The sequence below is a fragment of the Salmo trutta genome, chromosome 39, assembly GCF_901001165.1.
Source record: "Salmo trutta chromosome 39, fSalTru1.1, whole genome shotgun sequence".
Lineage (NCBI taxonomy): Eukaryota > Metazoa > Chordata > Actinopteri > Salmoniformes > Salmonidae > Salmo > Salmo trutta.
In genome coordinates, this window is record NC_042995.1 from 13,074,836 (window position 1) to 13,091,382 (window position 16,547).

General features: G+C 45.9%; 1 protein-coding gene across 9 annotated transcripts in view; it reads right to left on the reverse strand.

The window, feature by feature from the left end:
• Positions 1 to 15,784, reverse strand: part of pcnt (pericentrin) — a 36,132-nt gene extending 20,348 nt beyond the window's left edge. For 7 of the 9 annotated variants that reach the window (XM_029741453.1, XM_029741449.1, XM_029741448.1 and 4 more), the window contains exons 1-19: positions 15,579 to 15,784; positions 14,447 to 14,476; positions 11,669 to 11,848; positions 10,800 to 10,985; positions 8,276 to 8,425; positions 7,359 to 8,158; positions 6,859 to 7,233; positions 6,275 to 6,773; positions 5,804 to 5,970; positions 5,512 to 5,761; positions 5,091 to 5,405; positions 4,853 to 4,996; positions 3,115 to 3,370; positions 2,691 to 2,978; positions 2,450 to 2,529; positions 2,213 to 2,324; positions 1,937 to 2,063; positions 1,657 to 1,776; positions 1,354 to 1,537 (exon numbers count right to left, since the gene is read on the reverse strand). In XM_029741453.1, coding sequence (XP_029597313.1) covers positions 1,354 to 1,537; positions 1,657 to 1,776; positions 1,937 to 2,063; positions 2,213 to 2,324; positions 2,450 to 2,529; positions 2,691 to 2,978; positions 3,115 to 3,370; positions 4,853 to 4,996; positions 5,091 to 5,405; positions 5,512 to 5,761; positions 5,804 to 5,970; positions 6,275 to 6,773; positions 6,859 to 7,233; positions 7,359 to 8,158; positions 8,276 to 8,425; positions 10,800 to 10,985; positions 11,669 to 11,848; positions 14,447 to 14,476; positions 15,579 to 15,626 — 4,311 coding nt within the window. In that variant the 5' untranslated portion in view covers positions 15,627 to 15,784. The remainder of the gene's footprint in view (positions 1 to 1,353; positions 1,538 to 1,656; positions 1,777 to 1,936; positions 2,064 to 2,212; positions 2,325 to 2,449; positions 2,530 to 2,690; positions 2,979 to 3,114; positions 3,371 to 4,852; positions 4,997 to 5,090; positions 5,406 to 5,511; positions 5,762 to 5,803; positions 5,971 to 6,274; positions 6,774 to 6,858; positions 7,234 to 7,358; positions 8,159 to 8,275; positions 8,426 to 10,799; positions 10,986 to 11,668; positions 11,849 to 14,446; positions 14,477 to 15,578) is intronic. The other 2 variants (XM_029741456.1, XM_029741452.1) reach the window with 1 other exon arrangement.
• Between the last annotated feature and the right edge of the window lie 763 nt (positions 15,785 to 16,547).

The following is a 16,547-nucleotide window of genomic DNA, read 5'->3' on the forward strand; positions in this document are numbered from 1 at the left end:
AGGAAAATGTGGCGCCAGACATTTGACCGGCAGCATTTTAATTTACCGGACATTTATTGCATTTGCCGGACCAATATGCGTTGGGTGTGTAACCTGGTTAGGGTGTCCACCCACAGTGCTCTGAATTCCAGAAATCTCATTTAGACTCGAAGATGCAATGGCTTGCGTCCTTAACGAATTCCGATGCACACTTTGAAGATGTTAGAATCACTGTCCACATGCATTTGTCCTCAGCCAACAAGAGGAGTAACGAACAGCAAAATCACAAGCCTACGTCAATCTACTATTTCACATAGAAGAAGCGTTTGTTGTTCTGTGCGAGAAAGAAATAGCCAACTCCAAACAGACTCCGGGACAGTTGTGGGATGATAGAGCACAAATTCATACAACCAGTAGGCCTAGGATACATCCCCCCCAAAAAAGGTTAAAAAGAAATGAGGTACATGCCACAGATCAGAACGTTTAGCTTAAAATGTTGATCAACTATTATTTCTTTACATTCTAAGAGCAGCAATGCGCACAAGGCATGTGTTCACTATCCATAATGTTCATTCCATAATGCAGTTAGCGGAAAAAACTTGTCAAAAGGGCACCGCACATGCCAGCGATTTCAAGAGATGAAAATATCCGTTAGAAATGTAGAAAGAGGGGAGATCTAAAGATGCAACAACTGGCATGGGTTGGTAATATGACTAGGATTGTGCCTTTGGCTACTGGACAATAAAAGTTGATCTGAAAACCAATAGAACATGAGATAAATAGGCTGCTGGTTTAAATGGCATATGGAAGTCGTTATAAAATAATTGCCTGCACACTTGGTTGGATTTTGGCTAAGCTACTTTGAAGCAAGGTAAGACATGCCTCATAATATGTAGTTTCAAACAATTAAGTATGTTTTCAAAATGCATACTGCCTCCAGCGCATTGCAAAGTGATGTGTGACACGCTGAAGCCTGCCTAGTTGCTTATGCACTTGAATGGTGAATGGGAAGCATGCTTCAATTACCAGATGAGAAATAAAAAGCTATTTTTAAATCGTGGCCATTAAAACTGCATTAAGAACTGTTGCGCAATAATTGGGTTTATACACGTTTCACTCCAGCAGCAACAAACAAGCTGTTTGATGATCTGTAGCAGCAGCTCTCGCGCTAGCTAGCAGCTCTCGCGCTAGCTAGCAGCTCTCGCGCTACATCAACAGATGTTTCAATCAATGAATACCGGCATTTTGGTCTATGGGATTTATTTATTTCTCCCGGACAATTGGCCGGGGCCAATTTTATATATCGACTTTTCATTTTTTGGGGGAGAAAGCCGGCTATTACAAGTTAACGGTAAAACCCTGGTGTGTGTGTACCTGTAGCAGCTCCTCTCTGTAGGACAGGGCCATAGAGGACCGTTGGTTAGACAGTTCCTGAGTGTGTCTCTCCTCCAACTGGATACGCAGCTGGTCAAACGCCTCCTGGTGTTTCTCCAGTTTCAGTGTGATCTCAGCCAGAACATCGGTCCTCTCCTCCTCCCCTCTCCCTTCAGACAGGAAACTACACACACACACATACACGACACCGGTCAGTAAGATGGCCCACCACTGGCCCAGGCTTATAGATTGTGTGTAATTGGCGGGCAGATTAGCCGAGTGAGGCCCCTAGCATTAGCATACCTAGCATCCTGGGTCTTGAGTACAGAGTCCTCCAGGGCTCCCTCCACCAGTCTCAGCTGTAGCAGGGCTATCTCCTCCCGGTAGCTCTCCTCTGCTACTCGCAGACGCTGCTCAAAGTACCTGACCGGGTATACATTAATGGGGTGTAAGTGTGTGTTCACTTGCATGGGTTTACATTGGTGTGTGTTCACTTGTATACCTTGTGCATGCACCTACCTGTATAGGTGTGTGTAGGAGAGCACATTCAGCTGCATAGGTGTGTGTGTGCACATGTGTGTACCTCCTCAGGTTCTCCAGCTCGACCTCGTTCTGCTCATTGATCTCCCGCCTCTGCTCGTTAAACTCCGCCTTCAGACGCTCGATGTCATCCACCCGCGACGAACGAGCTAGCAGCTGCTCCTTCAACTCTGGAGAGAGAGGCGAGGGAAAGAGAGAGAGATGGAAAAAGAGAAGGTATCTGAAATTCTGTTGGTTGACCAATCAAACCAATTTGCACTACTTGACGAATTATGTTCTAGCATAGGTCCAGAGTGTGTGTGTGTGTGTGTGTACTCACCTCCCAGTTCCTGGCGGCTGGTCCTCATGTTGTCTAGCTGAGCCCAGAGCTGAGAGACCTCCTGGTCACAAGTCTGTCTCAGAGTCACCTGTTCTCCATGCAGACAACACACCTAGAGGAAGGAGAGAGAGAGAGTTTAGGAAAGGCACTATCCAAAGCATAAAGCAAATCTCAGAAACAGAAGTGTGTGTGTGTGTGTGTGTGTGTGTGTGTGTGTGTGTGTGTGTGTGTGTTCACCTCCTGCTGTAGCTGCAGTGTTTGCTCCTCTCTCTCCTGCAGCACCACTTGATGTCTGGACACCAGATCCTCTACTGCACCTGGAGAGTAGCAGTAACACATTCACAACATCCTTATCACGTGTTTATAACATGCTTACAACATATGGACACCATCATCACATTCATAACATCATTATCACATGTTTACAACATGTTTAGAACATATGGACAACATCAATAACACTTATTAGTTGACTCACGGGCAGCAGCGTCCCTGTCGCTCCAGGCCTGGCTCAGCTCCCCCTCCAGCCTCTGGAGTTCCTCCAGGCTAGCCCTGTCCTCGGACAGATCTGCCCCAGTCTGGGTGAAGGCTGCCTGGGTAGAGAGTGATGCCCGAGCCTCTGACAGCTGTGTCTGGAGCTCTGACTGGGCCTTCTCTGACTCCTGCTGCCAACGGGACCTCAAGGCCACTATTTCTGCAGCCTGCCGCTCCTCCATGGACGCTCTCTCCTGGGAGACACGACTCTCACACTCCTGCCTCAGAGCATCTACACACACAACGACAAACATGGTCACCAATGACAGTTTACTCAATCAGGTCAGATGAAGGATCCATTTGTTAAACAGAGCTATGCATTGGAGCATCTGAGTGAGAAGGCCCTACTCTTCTACCATCTTCCTCACCCATGTTCCTGTGATACTCCTGCTGCTCTCGCTGGATCCTCTCCTCACACTCAGCTCTCAGCCTCTCCACCTCAAACTGCTGTCTGGCCTGCAGCACGGCCCTCTCCTGGGACCACTTCTCCCTGAGGGAAGCCTGGAGCTCGCTTAGAGAGGCCTCCCGCTCCCGCTGCAGGTTGGCCTGAGAGAGCTCTAGCTGGGTCGTTTGGTGGTTGGTCAGGCTCAGACGCAGCGCCTCCAGCTCCAGGGCCTGTTGGCTCTATAGCGCGAAAGTTAAGACAGAGAGGTAGGTAGGGGGCAGGGTTTCCATTAGGAAAATGTGACGCCGGACATTTGAAGGAAGCATTTTAATTTAACGGACAGTTGAGAAATTTACCGGACCCATATGCATTGGGTGCGTAATACTTATTTCCCCCATTAAAATGCAAATCAATTTATAACATTTTTGACATGCGTTTTTCTGGATTTTTTCTGTCTCTCACTGTTCAAATAAACCTACCATTAAAATTATAGACTGATCATTTCTTTGTGAGTGGGCAAACGTACAAAATCAGCAGGGGTCAAATACTTTTTTCCCTCAATGTATTCTATTGTTCAGCTAGTCGTTCTGTGGGAGAAAGAAATAGACTATTCCCAACAGACTCCAGGACAGTTGTGGGATGATGGATCACAAATTCATACAACCAGTAGGCCTAAGCGACATTAGAATATATATATTTTTTAAAGCAATGAGGTCAATGCAACAGATCCAAACATTTCCCGTAACATTTTAATAAACTATTATTTCTTCAGATTATTAGCGCAGCAATGCACCAAAGCAGTAGGCTACGCGCGCATGTTCGTTCCATAATGCAATTAGCAGGAGAACAGTGGTCAAAAGCACACCGCAAATGCAAACAGTTTCATGTGACAGAGATGAAAATATCCGTTAGAAATTTAGAAAGAGGGGAGATCTAAAGATGCAGGAACTAGCATGGGTTGCTAATATGACTAGGATTGTGCCTTTGGCTACTGGACAATGAAAGTGGATTTGAAAACCAATAGAACATGTAAAAAAATATAGGCTACTGGTTTCAATGGACGTCTTCGTAAAATAAATGCCTCCGCGTTTCTATGGTGGGATTACACTTTGAAGCCATGCCAAGTCATAATATGAAGTAAAACGTTCAGGTTTCAAACTACTAACTATATTTTCTCCAAATGCATACTGCCTCCAGCTCATTGTAAAGTGGTGTGTGACGGATTGAAGCCTGCCTACCACTGTACTTGAATGGCGAATGGGAAGCGAGTTTCAATTACCAGCTGAGAAATAAAAATAGTAGCTCTTTAAATCGTGGCCATCAAAAAGTTTTTTTTAACACGAGATTTCATTTAGAATTGTTATTATATTGTTATTATAATTATAAAAGCATGTTTCACTCCAGCAGGAAGGAATGAGCTGTTTGAGGACCTGTAGCAGCAGCTCTCGCCACTGACAGATTTTCCGCTCATATAGGCTCTGCATCTGTATGCTGTGCGTGTGTGATAAACATAACGACCAACGAAAACACACACGCGCTAACTGAATTCCATTAAATTATACAAATTAACCTGTAGACCGATAAGCATGACCGGTCAAATGTATTTACATACTTATTTTGCAATGGGATTATTATTTATTTTTTGGGACAACTGGTCAGCGCCAGTTTAATAAAAACTGGATAACGGAAAACCTGGTAGGGGTGGTTGTGTGTGTGTGTACCTGTATCTGTAGTAGTTCTGCTTGGTGGGCTGCCTCCAGGCTCTCTCTCTGTTCCCCTGATAGCTCTGCCTTCAAACGGCTAATCTCCTCCCTCTGCTGTGACATCATCTCCAACAGCATCCTCTGGTGTTCTCTCTCGTTCACCTGGAGACAGAAAACAAGAGCGATAGAGAGAGGGGGGATGACTAGCAGCACACAGGCATGCGTATCAGGTTGTTGTTGTGGTGTGTGTGTGTACCTGTTTGATAAGGCTGATCTGTCTCTTCTGCTCCTCCTCCAGAGTGGCTCTCTGCTCACACAGCTCTCTCTCCAGACGGCCGCTCAGCTCAGACACCTCCTCCTGGTGTTTCTCCTGCAGCTCCTGCACGTCCTCACTGTGAGATCTCCTCAGTCTCTCTGTGGCCTCCTCCACAGACCGCATCTGCTGCTCCAGGAGAGCTTTCACCTCCTGCTCCCTCTCCCTCCGCTGCTCCTCCAGCAGGCGTCTCACCCCCTGCACCTCCTCGTCCTTCTCCTGCCTCTCCTCCTCCCACTTCTCCCTCTCCTCCTCCACCTGAAAAAGAGATGTCATATCATGTCTGTTCAGTACTTCCTGAACAGGTCCAAATACATAGTCTAATCATCACCATCCTCCTCATCACAACCACCCTCCTCCTCACCTCTTCCTCCTTGGCTTGAAGCTGTCTCTGGAACTCCTCCAGCTCCTCCGCCATCACCTTCTCCATCCTCCGCATGGTTCTGTCCATCTCCTCCTCTCTCCTTCTGCCCTCCTCCATCTCTCTCGCTCCATGGGCCTGCACCTCCTCCAGGTTACACAGGTTCTGTCTCAGACACAGCAACTCAGACTCTACCTCTGTTTTCTCCCTCTCCGTCTGCTCTATCCTCCTCTCCCTCTCCTCTGCCTCCTGCCTCGCTGTCTCCGCCTCCTGCCTCGCTGTCTCCGCCTCCTGCCTCGCTGTCTCCGCCTCCTGCCTCGCTGTCTCCGCCTCCTTCTGGACTCTGTCCATCTCTTTCTGAGCGGTGTCGAGCTCCAGGGTTTTCTGACCGAGGAGGGCAGTGGTGGTTTTGTGCCTGGATTTAGTTTCTTCCAGCAGGGCTAGAAGCTGGTCACGATGGGTCTGGAGAGGAGAGGTTATTAGCTTGGACCCAATTAGAACCAATCAAACCAATTATATAGATAGATAGATAGATAGATAGAGAGATAGAGAGATAGAGAGATAGAGAGATAGAGAGATAGAGAGAGAGAGAGAGAGAGAGAGAGAGAGAGAAAAACACCAGGATTAGCTAGTGGAAGATAGTGAATTGAGCAAGTGAGAGAAAGGAGAAACAAAAGAATGAGGGAGGAAGAGAGGAAAAAGGGAAAAAGAAAGAGGGACAAGTAGTAGTGAGTAGTGAGGGAGGAAGAAGAAAGCTCCTAGCTACCTGTAGTGACTGTAGCTGTTGTCCAAACAGAGCATGGACTTCAGAGGAGACAGAGTCTCCTGCCTGTTTCACCTCCTGCAGAGAGGAGACCAGCTGCTCCTGCTGCCTCAACCTGGAGAGGAGGACACTCTTCTCCTCCTCCACCTCCCTCAGCTCCCCCTCTTTCTCCTTGTTGCTTCCTTTCTCCAACCAGACAGAGGAGAGCAGCTCTTCCTGCTGTTTTAGACGAGAGAGGAGGAGAGATTTCTCCTCTTTTAGCTGTTCCATCACTTGCTCCTGGCTGGGGAGGAGAGTACCTCCCTCCTTCTCTAGGAGAGGAGAGGAGTTGAGTCTCTCCATCTCTTTCTCTCTCTCCTCCAGTAAGGTGCAGAGTCTGTTCTTCAGATTGTCCTCCTCGTGTGTTTTCAGGCTGACCTCCTCCTCAGCTCTCCTCCTCTTCTCCCGCTCCTCCTCAAGCTCCCAGTGCACCTCCTGCAGCTCCTCGGAGACCTGGGCCCACCTACACACACACACACCATGAACATGAGCTGTAAGTTCTCCAACACACAAAGATATGGTAGACAGGTACACACTAACACACTCACCTGGCCCTGGCCTCCTCCAGCTCCTCAGCGCTCCTCCTCAACTCCTCCATCACCACCTCCTTCTCCCTCTCCCTCAGAGCCACCTCCTCCCTGAGGTCTCCACACTGCTGGATGAGCAGCTCCTTGCCCAGGTCTGAGATCTCCTGACTCTCCGACGTCTCACTGAGTCTCTCAGAGGTCTCGCTGGCTTCTCGTGAGACAGAGAGGGGGTCGTTCTGCCACTGGGAGGCGAAAGAGGGCAAGGTTTCGTTCTCAGAGTTGGGGTGGGGGGAAAGTGCAGTGGATGGTGGGACGGAAAAGTGAGTTTGTTCTTCCTGCGAAAAGGACAGCTGGGATTGGTCACCACCACTGACGATATCACTGTCCAGCTCAAACCTGTGGTGGGATGGAGGGAGAGAGGGATGAGAGGACTGAAAGGAGAGAGATTAGGAGATGTGATTCGTATGGGGGGAAAATCCACCATAAGGGCAAAAACACACACACAGTAATGTCCCTCTGACCTGTAGTTGCCAGAGTTGTCCAGCAGGTTGTGCTCTTCCAGAAGGCTGCACTCCTCCAGACTTTCATTGGCCCAGCACGAGTGTGAGGGGAGGGCCGAGGACAGGTAGCGTTCCAACAGCGGGGTGCCATCTGTGGGGAGGGACATGTCCAGAAGGCACTCCTCTCTCTCCTCCTCCTCCCTCTCTCCATCCTCCTCCTCCACACTGGCCTTTGCCTGGTTCAGTTTGTCTTTAGAAGCCTTGAATCCCAACTCCTCCCTCGTTCTCCCTCTCTCCCCCAACAGCTGTTTGACTCTCTGCACCTCCTCTCCAAGTCTCCTCTTCTCCTCTTCCTGTCTTTCCCTGATCTCTCGCTCATCCTCCCTCTCGATCCTTCTCTCCCTCGCCTCCTCCTCCAGTCTCCTCCTTAGCTCCTGCAATTCCCTATTCAACACCTCCTTCTCCTCCTTGTACTGGTGGATCTCTCTCCTCTCCTCCTCCCTCCCTTTCCTCTCCTCTTCTAGTTGGGAAAGCATGAGCTGGTTTTTATCCCTCTCCTCTAGCAGCTCTCTCCTCAATGTGTGGATCAGTGCATCCATCTCAGGATCAATACAATGTTCTAGGCTCTCACACCCAGCTCCAGTCTGTTCATGTCCCATTCGGAGTGTGCGTATTTGGTTCCCTGGTTCTGTTACTGGGACCTCCAGGTGGTTGGGGAGTGAGGAGAGGTCGTGGGAGCTGTGGCCAGGCTGGGAGGCCTGCTGCTGGGCTAGGGAGAGCTCAGAGCCCCCTTGTGTCCTGGAGCGAAAGAACTGACAGGTCTGGAAAATAAAACAGGGACATCGAAGAGCTTACATTCACTACTTCATTACTAGCAGTAAAATAAAAACACTTGAATGTTTTTAGACTTTTTGAAGTGTGTGTGTGTGAGTGTGTACCTGCTGTAGCTGCATCTGCAGGGCCTGAACCTGTCCAGTGAGGGAGGAGGCCTCCTGCTGTACCTGGTCTCTGCTCTCCAGCGCCTCCTGCAGGTTACAGCTCAGTCTGCTAATGATCTCATTACGCTTCTCTACTGCTGCCTGTAACTGCTGCAGAGAGAGAGAAAGACCATAGAGTCAGACACACGCACACAGACATAAACACACATTTTATTCTTAACACCTTACTTTATTACATTTCATTTCGGATCATTTTGGATTAAAAGTGTCTGCTAAATGGCAAATATATGATTGCAAGGGGAATGCAAAGTATAACAGAGAGAGAGAGGAACAGGCAGAAAGGGAGACGGAACAGAGCGAGTGAAAGGGAACCTGAGCAGAGGGAGCGAGCAGAGAGCGAGCAGAGAGCGAGCAGAGAGCGAGCAGAGAGCGAGCAGAGAGCGAGCAGAGAGCGAGCAGAGAGCGAGCAGAGAGGGAGAGAGAGGGAGAGAGAGAGCAGAGAAAGATGTACCTTCAGAAGGTATTCACTAGACTTTGTTGTTGTGTTACAGCCTGAATTTAAAATTGATTATATTAATATTTGTCATCACTGGCCTACACACAATACCCCATAATGTCAAAGTGGAATTGTTTTTCTACATTTTTACAAATGAAAAGCTGAAATGTCTTCAGTCAACAAGTATTCAACCATTTTGTTATGACAAGCCTAAATTAGTTTTGCTTAACAACTCACATAATAAGTTGCATTGCCTCACTGTGTGCAATGTGTTTAACATTATTTGTTACATGACTACCTCGTCTAAAAAAATAAACAGAATGGAGTTAAGCACAGACAAAATCCTAGAGGAAAACCTGGTTCAGTCTGCTTTCCACCAGACACCGGGATATTTTTATTTTTATTTTTTTTATTTCACCTTTATTTAACCAGGTAGGCAAGTTGAGAACAAGTTCTCATTTACAATTGCGACCTGGCCAAGATAAAGCAAAGCAGTTCGACAACATACAACAACACAGAGTTACACATGGAGTAAACAACATACAGTCAATAATACAGTAGAAAAAAAAAAATAAGACTATATACAATGTGAGCAAATGATGTGAGATAAGGGAGGTAAAAGCAAAAAAATGCCATGGTGGCAAAGTAAATAAAGTATAGCAAGAAAAACACTGGAATGGTAGATTTGTAGTTTGAAGAAAGTTCAAAGTTCAAATATAAATAATATGGTGCAAATGAGCAAAATAAATAAAATAAATAAATACAGTAGGGGAAGAGGTAGTAGTTTGGGCTAAATTATAGATGGGCTATGAACAGGTGCAGTGATCTGTGAGCTGCTCTGACAGCTGGATATGAATTACCATTTCAACAGGACAATAACCTAAAACACAAGGCCAAATCTACACTGGAGTAGCTTACCAATAAAACAGTGAATGTTCCCGAGTGACAGTTTTGACTTAAATCTGCTGGAACATCTATGGCAAGACTTGAAAATGGTTTTCTAGCAATGGTAAACAACCAATTTGACAGAGCTTGAAGAATTTTGAAAATAATTTAAACAATTTTTTTTTTTAAATCAGCAAATATTGTACAATCCAGGTGTGTAAAGCCCTTAGAGACTTACGTATTGACTCAGGGATGTGAATACTTATGTAAATGAGATATTACTATATTTAATTTTCAACAAATCTGCTAACATTTCTAAAAGAAAATTAACTTTGCCATTATGGGGTATTGTGTTCAGAGGGGTGAGAACCATCATCTATTTAATCCATTTTGAATTGAATCTGTAACAAAATGAGGAATAACTCAAGGGGTTTGAAGACTTTCTGAAGGCACTCTCTCTCTAATTATTCAGAATCAGCCCCGGGTTCTTATGGGTAAAAAAGCATGAGAACAAATTAATCCAAACGAGAAAATACCCAACCCAGTTAGGAGTGTTGTGTGTGTGTGTTTGGTGTGTGTCAAACAAGTGCATCTAACCATAAAGTCATGAATATAACTACTCTTCCCTGAATGAGGGACGAGGTACAAGACACAAGACACAAGTGTGTGTGTGTGTGTGTGTGTGTGTGTGTGTGTGTGTGTGTAACTCTTGTTGCAGGGCATGCATAGGAACACGTCTAACCCATTTCTCCTGGTACGTATTTATAACACGATTATTTCTCCAGCAATAATGAAAAAAGAATTCAAGCCGTTTCGCTCCCATCCATCCTCTACAATAGGACAAGCTTTCCATATTTCCTAATTCATAGACAAAGACTGAATGTTGATTGTCTGAAAGACGTGGTATATCAGACCGTATACCATGTGTATGACAATTTTTTAAACACTTTTTACTGGTCTAATTATGTTGGTAACCAGTTTATAATAAGGCACCTTGGGGATTTGTGGTATATGGCCAATACACCACAGCTAAGGGCTGTATCCAGGCACTGTATCCTTAGCCGTGGTATATTGGCCATATACCACACCTCCTCAGGCCTTATTGATTAAATAAACTGTATGTATGTATGTACGGTTAAGTACCTTGAGTTGATCTTTTCCAGTGTGAACCACTAGGACATCGTCTCCCACAACCTCCATCTCCCCAGGCTGCCCACCGACCACCTGCTCCCCCAGGACACTGCTTCCATCCTGGGGATGGTGTTGCTCCATGTGCCCCTGGAACTCTGGAAGTTGGCTCGGATCGGTCTCACCAAAACATTGTGGTTCCTTAAGGGTTACATTTTTTTGGGGGGGGGGGTTAAGTAAACCTAGTCATATTGCACATAGTCATAGACAACCTGCTTGGCTATCTATAACATTAGACAAGTTTGATTAATTGTTATGAACTATACATTTAAAGCAGCGTGACCATCTAATATTAGTAATTGAGAGCTGTAGGGTGATGCAGATGGTGCAGGCTTTTGTTCTAGCATTGCATAAACACACCTCATTGAACAAACTCAATAGATGGCTTGCTTTATTATTTCCATGAAATTAGATGGACTTCCCCTTTAAAGCCTGTACATAGAGTTGACAGTAATCACATTCATGTTGCTATGACAACCAGCCGCCACAAGCATCTTTGTGTTTAGTGACCCATTTTTACCCTATGTGTGGGGGGGTTGCTAAAGCATAGGAGGCTGCTGAGTTGACATCCATAGGTTGAGACATATGGGTCAGACACCGTAGCCAATCTGTCTTCTGAATCGTTTTCATTTTGATTCCACAGAGAAACGAATGACATGTTCTGACCCATGGAGAGATACATGCTCATAGAGTTGGGATTGGATTGGCATACAATCAAATCTGACAAAGACCTTATGATCGAAATGCTGCATTAAACTATATAGTCAGCCTATGCAACAGTGTGGACATTTACATTCCTTTCATTCATTCAGCCAGAGGCTCACCTCATGGTTACACATGTGGTCCTGCTGTGTGGCGTTGCCGTCTGTCTGGAGGTCCATCCCTAGGGGGCGACCTTGCGCTGGGCCGTCATTCTGCGTTGGAGACGGGCCCTTCCTCTTCTGCGTCTTTTTCTGCGCGACTTGACCGTCCCCTTTCGCCCTTTTCTGTCGGAAGCTAGCAAGCTACGCAGGAAGGACAGGGAGAGGTAGAGGGACACGTAGGTCAGGAGGGCCGAACACCACCACACTATCAGCATGTCAGGGGTTAACTTAGAAGTCAGGGGTTAGAGTCCACCAAAAGTCCATCAAAGTACAAATCCATCATTCCGATCAGGGAATAAAAAGGTCAACGTTTCAATCAATCATCCCAGTGACTTAAGAAGTCAGAAAAGGCTGGAGGTTTAAGGGGTGAAGGTTTTCATCCGCCTAATGAGCAAGAACAAGAGTTTGATTCAGATCATCTTCCCAGCACTCAGGTAACATCCCTGATTGAACCAGCAGAGAGAATGAAAGCCCCAGCACATTGCCAGTCCAAAGCAGTCAACCAGCCAGTCTCCACTTAGTCCTAACAGTCAACCTCCCAGCATCGCTCCATAGATCTCCCAAAACCACTATCACTGGACAACAAGGTTCCCAACAAAGCGATCGGAAAAACCTTACATTTTGAAGTCCAAGTGCACTGATTTAGTCAGTGTAATTGTGCATCCAATCTCTCTTTGCATCTCTTTCAGCATCCTGGTCTCTCCCTCTCTCCCCTCTTCTATAAGCAGCTTAAATCAGATTACAGTGGTTCAGAGACCCTCGTATAACGCTCCACCTCTTGACTCTCGCTCCCTCCCCCTCTCTCCCTCCCTCACGCAGCCTTTTCTCTCCCTCACGCAGCCTTTTCTCTCCCTCACGCAGCCTTTTCTCTCCCTCACGCAGCCTTTTCTCTCCCTCACTCACTCTCCCTTTCAAACCATCAGCCCAATCTATCAATCACACACAGTTGAGACAACACACACACGGCAGACAAGCACACTAGTCTCAATACGACAGTTCAACCTCCCGCCGAGGGTTGGGATGGCAGTGTAATGCAGAGAACACAGGAGGAGCTTTGTCCTGAGCCCAAAGTGTGTGTCAGTGTGGTAGCACGTGTTTTGTTCCAACCCGAGCAAACCCGTAACAAGCCGACCCATGCCATGTCCAGCCCCAGGACTCATGTTGCATTGAGCAGTGCTACTGACCCACATGAGTGTGTGTGTGTTTCAATGCCTGATCTCTATATGTGGGCGCTTCTACTCGATTGAAGTCTGCCCAGCTTTCAACAGATACTGTACGCACCCACTCACCATCCACAGCCTCCTGTGTCTGTATCTGAGATAAAGTGAGGCTAGACTTGGCTGTAGTCGAACATGCTGCTCTACACACTAACACTATCAGACAGGCAGCTGTGTGTGTACGTATGTAGGCTATTTGTGTTCAACCTGAAGACCGGAGCTTGGTTTGCCTCAAAGCAAAAGACAACTGATGCAGACGTGGCACGTCACCATAGCAACAGCTGCCATAAGTGGCTAACTGACGATTTCACAATTCAGACAAGCATGAAAAAGCCTACTGCAGCCTATGTCATGCCCATTTGTTGATTAGTTTTCAACTTTTCTAATACTGTTGCTATATTTGAGGGCATACTAGCTCCTTCAGAAGTGCCATGTCAGGGTTGGGATGCTAACTGCAAGAGAAGGCCTACTGGGATCCAATGTGTTCGATTATGTCTGAAACTGAACCCTTTTTTCTATACTATTTTAGACCAATGTTTCCCAACCCTGGTTCTCAAGTACCGCCAACAGACAGTACACAGTTTCGTTGTAGCCCTCGACAAACACGCCTCATTCAACTCATTGAGGGCTTGATGATTAGTTGACATGTTGAATCAGGTGTGCTTGTCCAGGGTTACAATAAAAATGTGTTCTGTTGGGAGTCCTCCAGGACCAGAGGCCAGCTTTAGTGTCATGGCGCCATCTGATGGTGTGTGTTCACAATGACACACATGCTATGATATCAGCGAGCCCTCCACTAATTCAACCATTAGGGGGGACAACTGAAGACTGCTGGTGGATCAGTGTCTAGGGGGACAACTGAAGACTGCTGGTGGATCAGTGTCTAGGGGGACAACTGAAGACTGCTGGTGGATCAGTGTCTAGGGGGACAACTGAAGACTGCTGGTGGATCAGTGTCTAGGGGGACAACTGAAGACTGCTGGTGGATCAGTGTCTAGGGGGACAACTGAAGACTGCTGGTGGATCAGTGTCTAGGGGGACAACTGAAGACTGCTGGTGGATCAGTGTCTAGGGGGACAACTGAAGACTGCTGGTGGATCAGTGTCTAGGGGGACAACTTCAATCATGTGGAAATAAATGAACAGAAGTCTCTGCGTGGTGCATTTCTATCTGCAAAGCTTCATAAATGTGTCCCGTCCACAAAACAGAATCCCATTGAAAAAGAGACAGACGCAAGACAGTGATGAGTCAACAACATCCCAAAACAGATGAATAGATCCCATAGATAGACCAGGGGGTGGCAAACCTTCCGCATGCAGAGCTGCAGCTACCACAGGTTTTTTTCTGCTAATCAGCTGCTCACCAGGACCTTGATTAGCCGAATCAGGTGTGTTGGAGCAGGGCTGGTGCAAAAGCCTGAATAATACTCAGTATCTCTCCTGGATGAAGGTTGGCCACCCACTGTTCTAGATCAATAGACAGAATCACCACAACCCAAGAGCCTGTATTTCACACCACTTACCAACTGACTGCGCTGCATGTTGGTGGATTTCTGTCATAAGGTATAACAATGGTTTATCAATTAAGTTATTGTGAAGGAAGTCATACCAACTCAGCTGTGTGAGAATCGCCCAGGTTTGAGGTGTGCCAAAAATAGGTAGGTCATGCATCAGTTCAAGACTCTGGTGAGGCGGTCAGATTCCTCCATCTATAGCACATGCATATCTAAATGAACAACAACTGCTGGGAGAATGCCACCCCAAGCAGAGGCCATACCTGAAGCGATATAGACACCGTTGTGGGGAACGGTAGGGTTGATGTGCGCAGAGTGCAAGACTTGATGCTCAGGTGACAGGTCAAGACATTTTCGCTAAGGTCTGCGCGGATTATAGGGTCGTTATACTACATTGGCCTACCTGGTCCTGAGATGTTCAACCTCAGTGGTAGTGTTTCACACCTCTGCATGTATTGCAAATATTGGATCATATGCGCAGAGTTGTGCAGAGAATGTGCATCTTAAAAGCAACCACATAACGTTACACAGACTATCCAAATCCTCCTGCCATCATCACCTGCATCGATTTGATAAACAGGGATGATACTCTTCCAGAATACGGCCCACACTAGTCAGTAAACAGAAGGGGAATATATTTGGGCTGGGGTAGCAAACTGAATAGAAAACCGTTTATACAGCAACTAGCCAAATGCTAACTAAGTTAATAAACAGTAGTAAACTGGGTGCATTTAGTTAGGTCATTTATCAAAGTAAGTTATTAAAATAGTAGATGAGACAATAGGGTAGTTAAAATAGGCAGTGTAACGTCAGCTGGGTTGGTGAGTTAACGATAGAACAATACTAACATTTGTTTAGTAAGCCACAAAGTGGGGCATTATGATTCATGAATAGCAAAGTGTTTAGCTAGTTACTACACTGTAGCTAGTTTAGACTCGGCTAACCATAGCTACATGTAATGTAGTTAGCTAGTTTGTTAGCGATTCAATTTGTAGCTAAAACTTTAACTTACTCAAAGCCCTCTATCAAGCAACTGCAACCTATTACTTTATTGTACGACAATGTTACTGATACGTTTAGCTAGGTTAACTTGTTGGCTAGATGGCTACTTTGATGCATAACCCATAAAATCGTTACAAACCTTTGCTCTTCCAGCTTCTAGTTTCCTCTGTCGTTCATCTTCGTCCATGTCTTGGTTGAAACACAACCATTAAAGGTTAAGGACAAATGTCCTGAAATCGCTGATTATTCCACTAAAACCTTTCACTTTCTTGTACCTCGGATGGAAAATCTTTGGAACAACTGTCAATATGAAATTCAATATGGCCGCCATGTCGTTTTTCGCACCGCCTTTATCATGTTTCCTCCGCTAATATGGCCAATCAACACACTCGAAGCGAATTTCCCAGCCAATGGAAATCATGCTCTCTTACTATTTACATGCACAGTAAAAAATTCCCTCCCACATTCTACAGGTCCCTGACTGACAAGTTACAAACCAATCAGAGGACTGAATGGTGAAGCTAAACTTTGATTGAAAAAGAAATTAGCCAATACATGTAGAGAGTTACAAAAATAGTCCACCCATTCACTTTTATTTTAAAAATATGTGCCTGTTTTTGACTGGACCATGAAGCTTTTTAAACCAACTACTCCACCTATGCAAACGGCGCACTAAATGCCCGGGGGAAATTAGTTAACCAGAAGCAGCAAAGCGTTGTGTTTCCCAAATTCAACTGTCAACTGAGGTATATTGACTATGGATTTTGTCCACTAACTACATAGTAGAGCTCTTCTCCGGGTCCAAATTTCAAACTTGTGCAGGTTGGTTCCGGTTTAGTTGCATTTACACAGGCAGCACAATTCTGATATTTTTTTCCTCTAATACACTGCTCAAAAAAATAAAGGGAACACTTAAACAACACAATGTAACTCCAAGTCAATCACACTTCTGTGTATCAAACTGTCCACTTAGGAAGCAACACTGATTGACAATAAATGTTACATGCTGCTGTGCAAATGGAATAGACAACAGGTAGAAATTATAGGCAATTAGCAAGACACCCCCAATAAAGGAGTGGTTCTGCAGGTGGGGACCACAGACCACTTC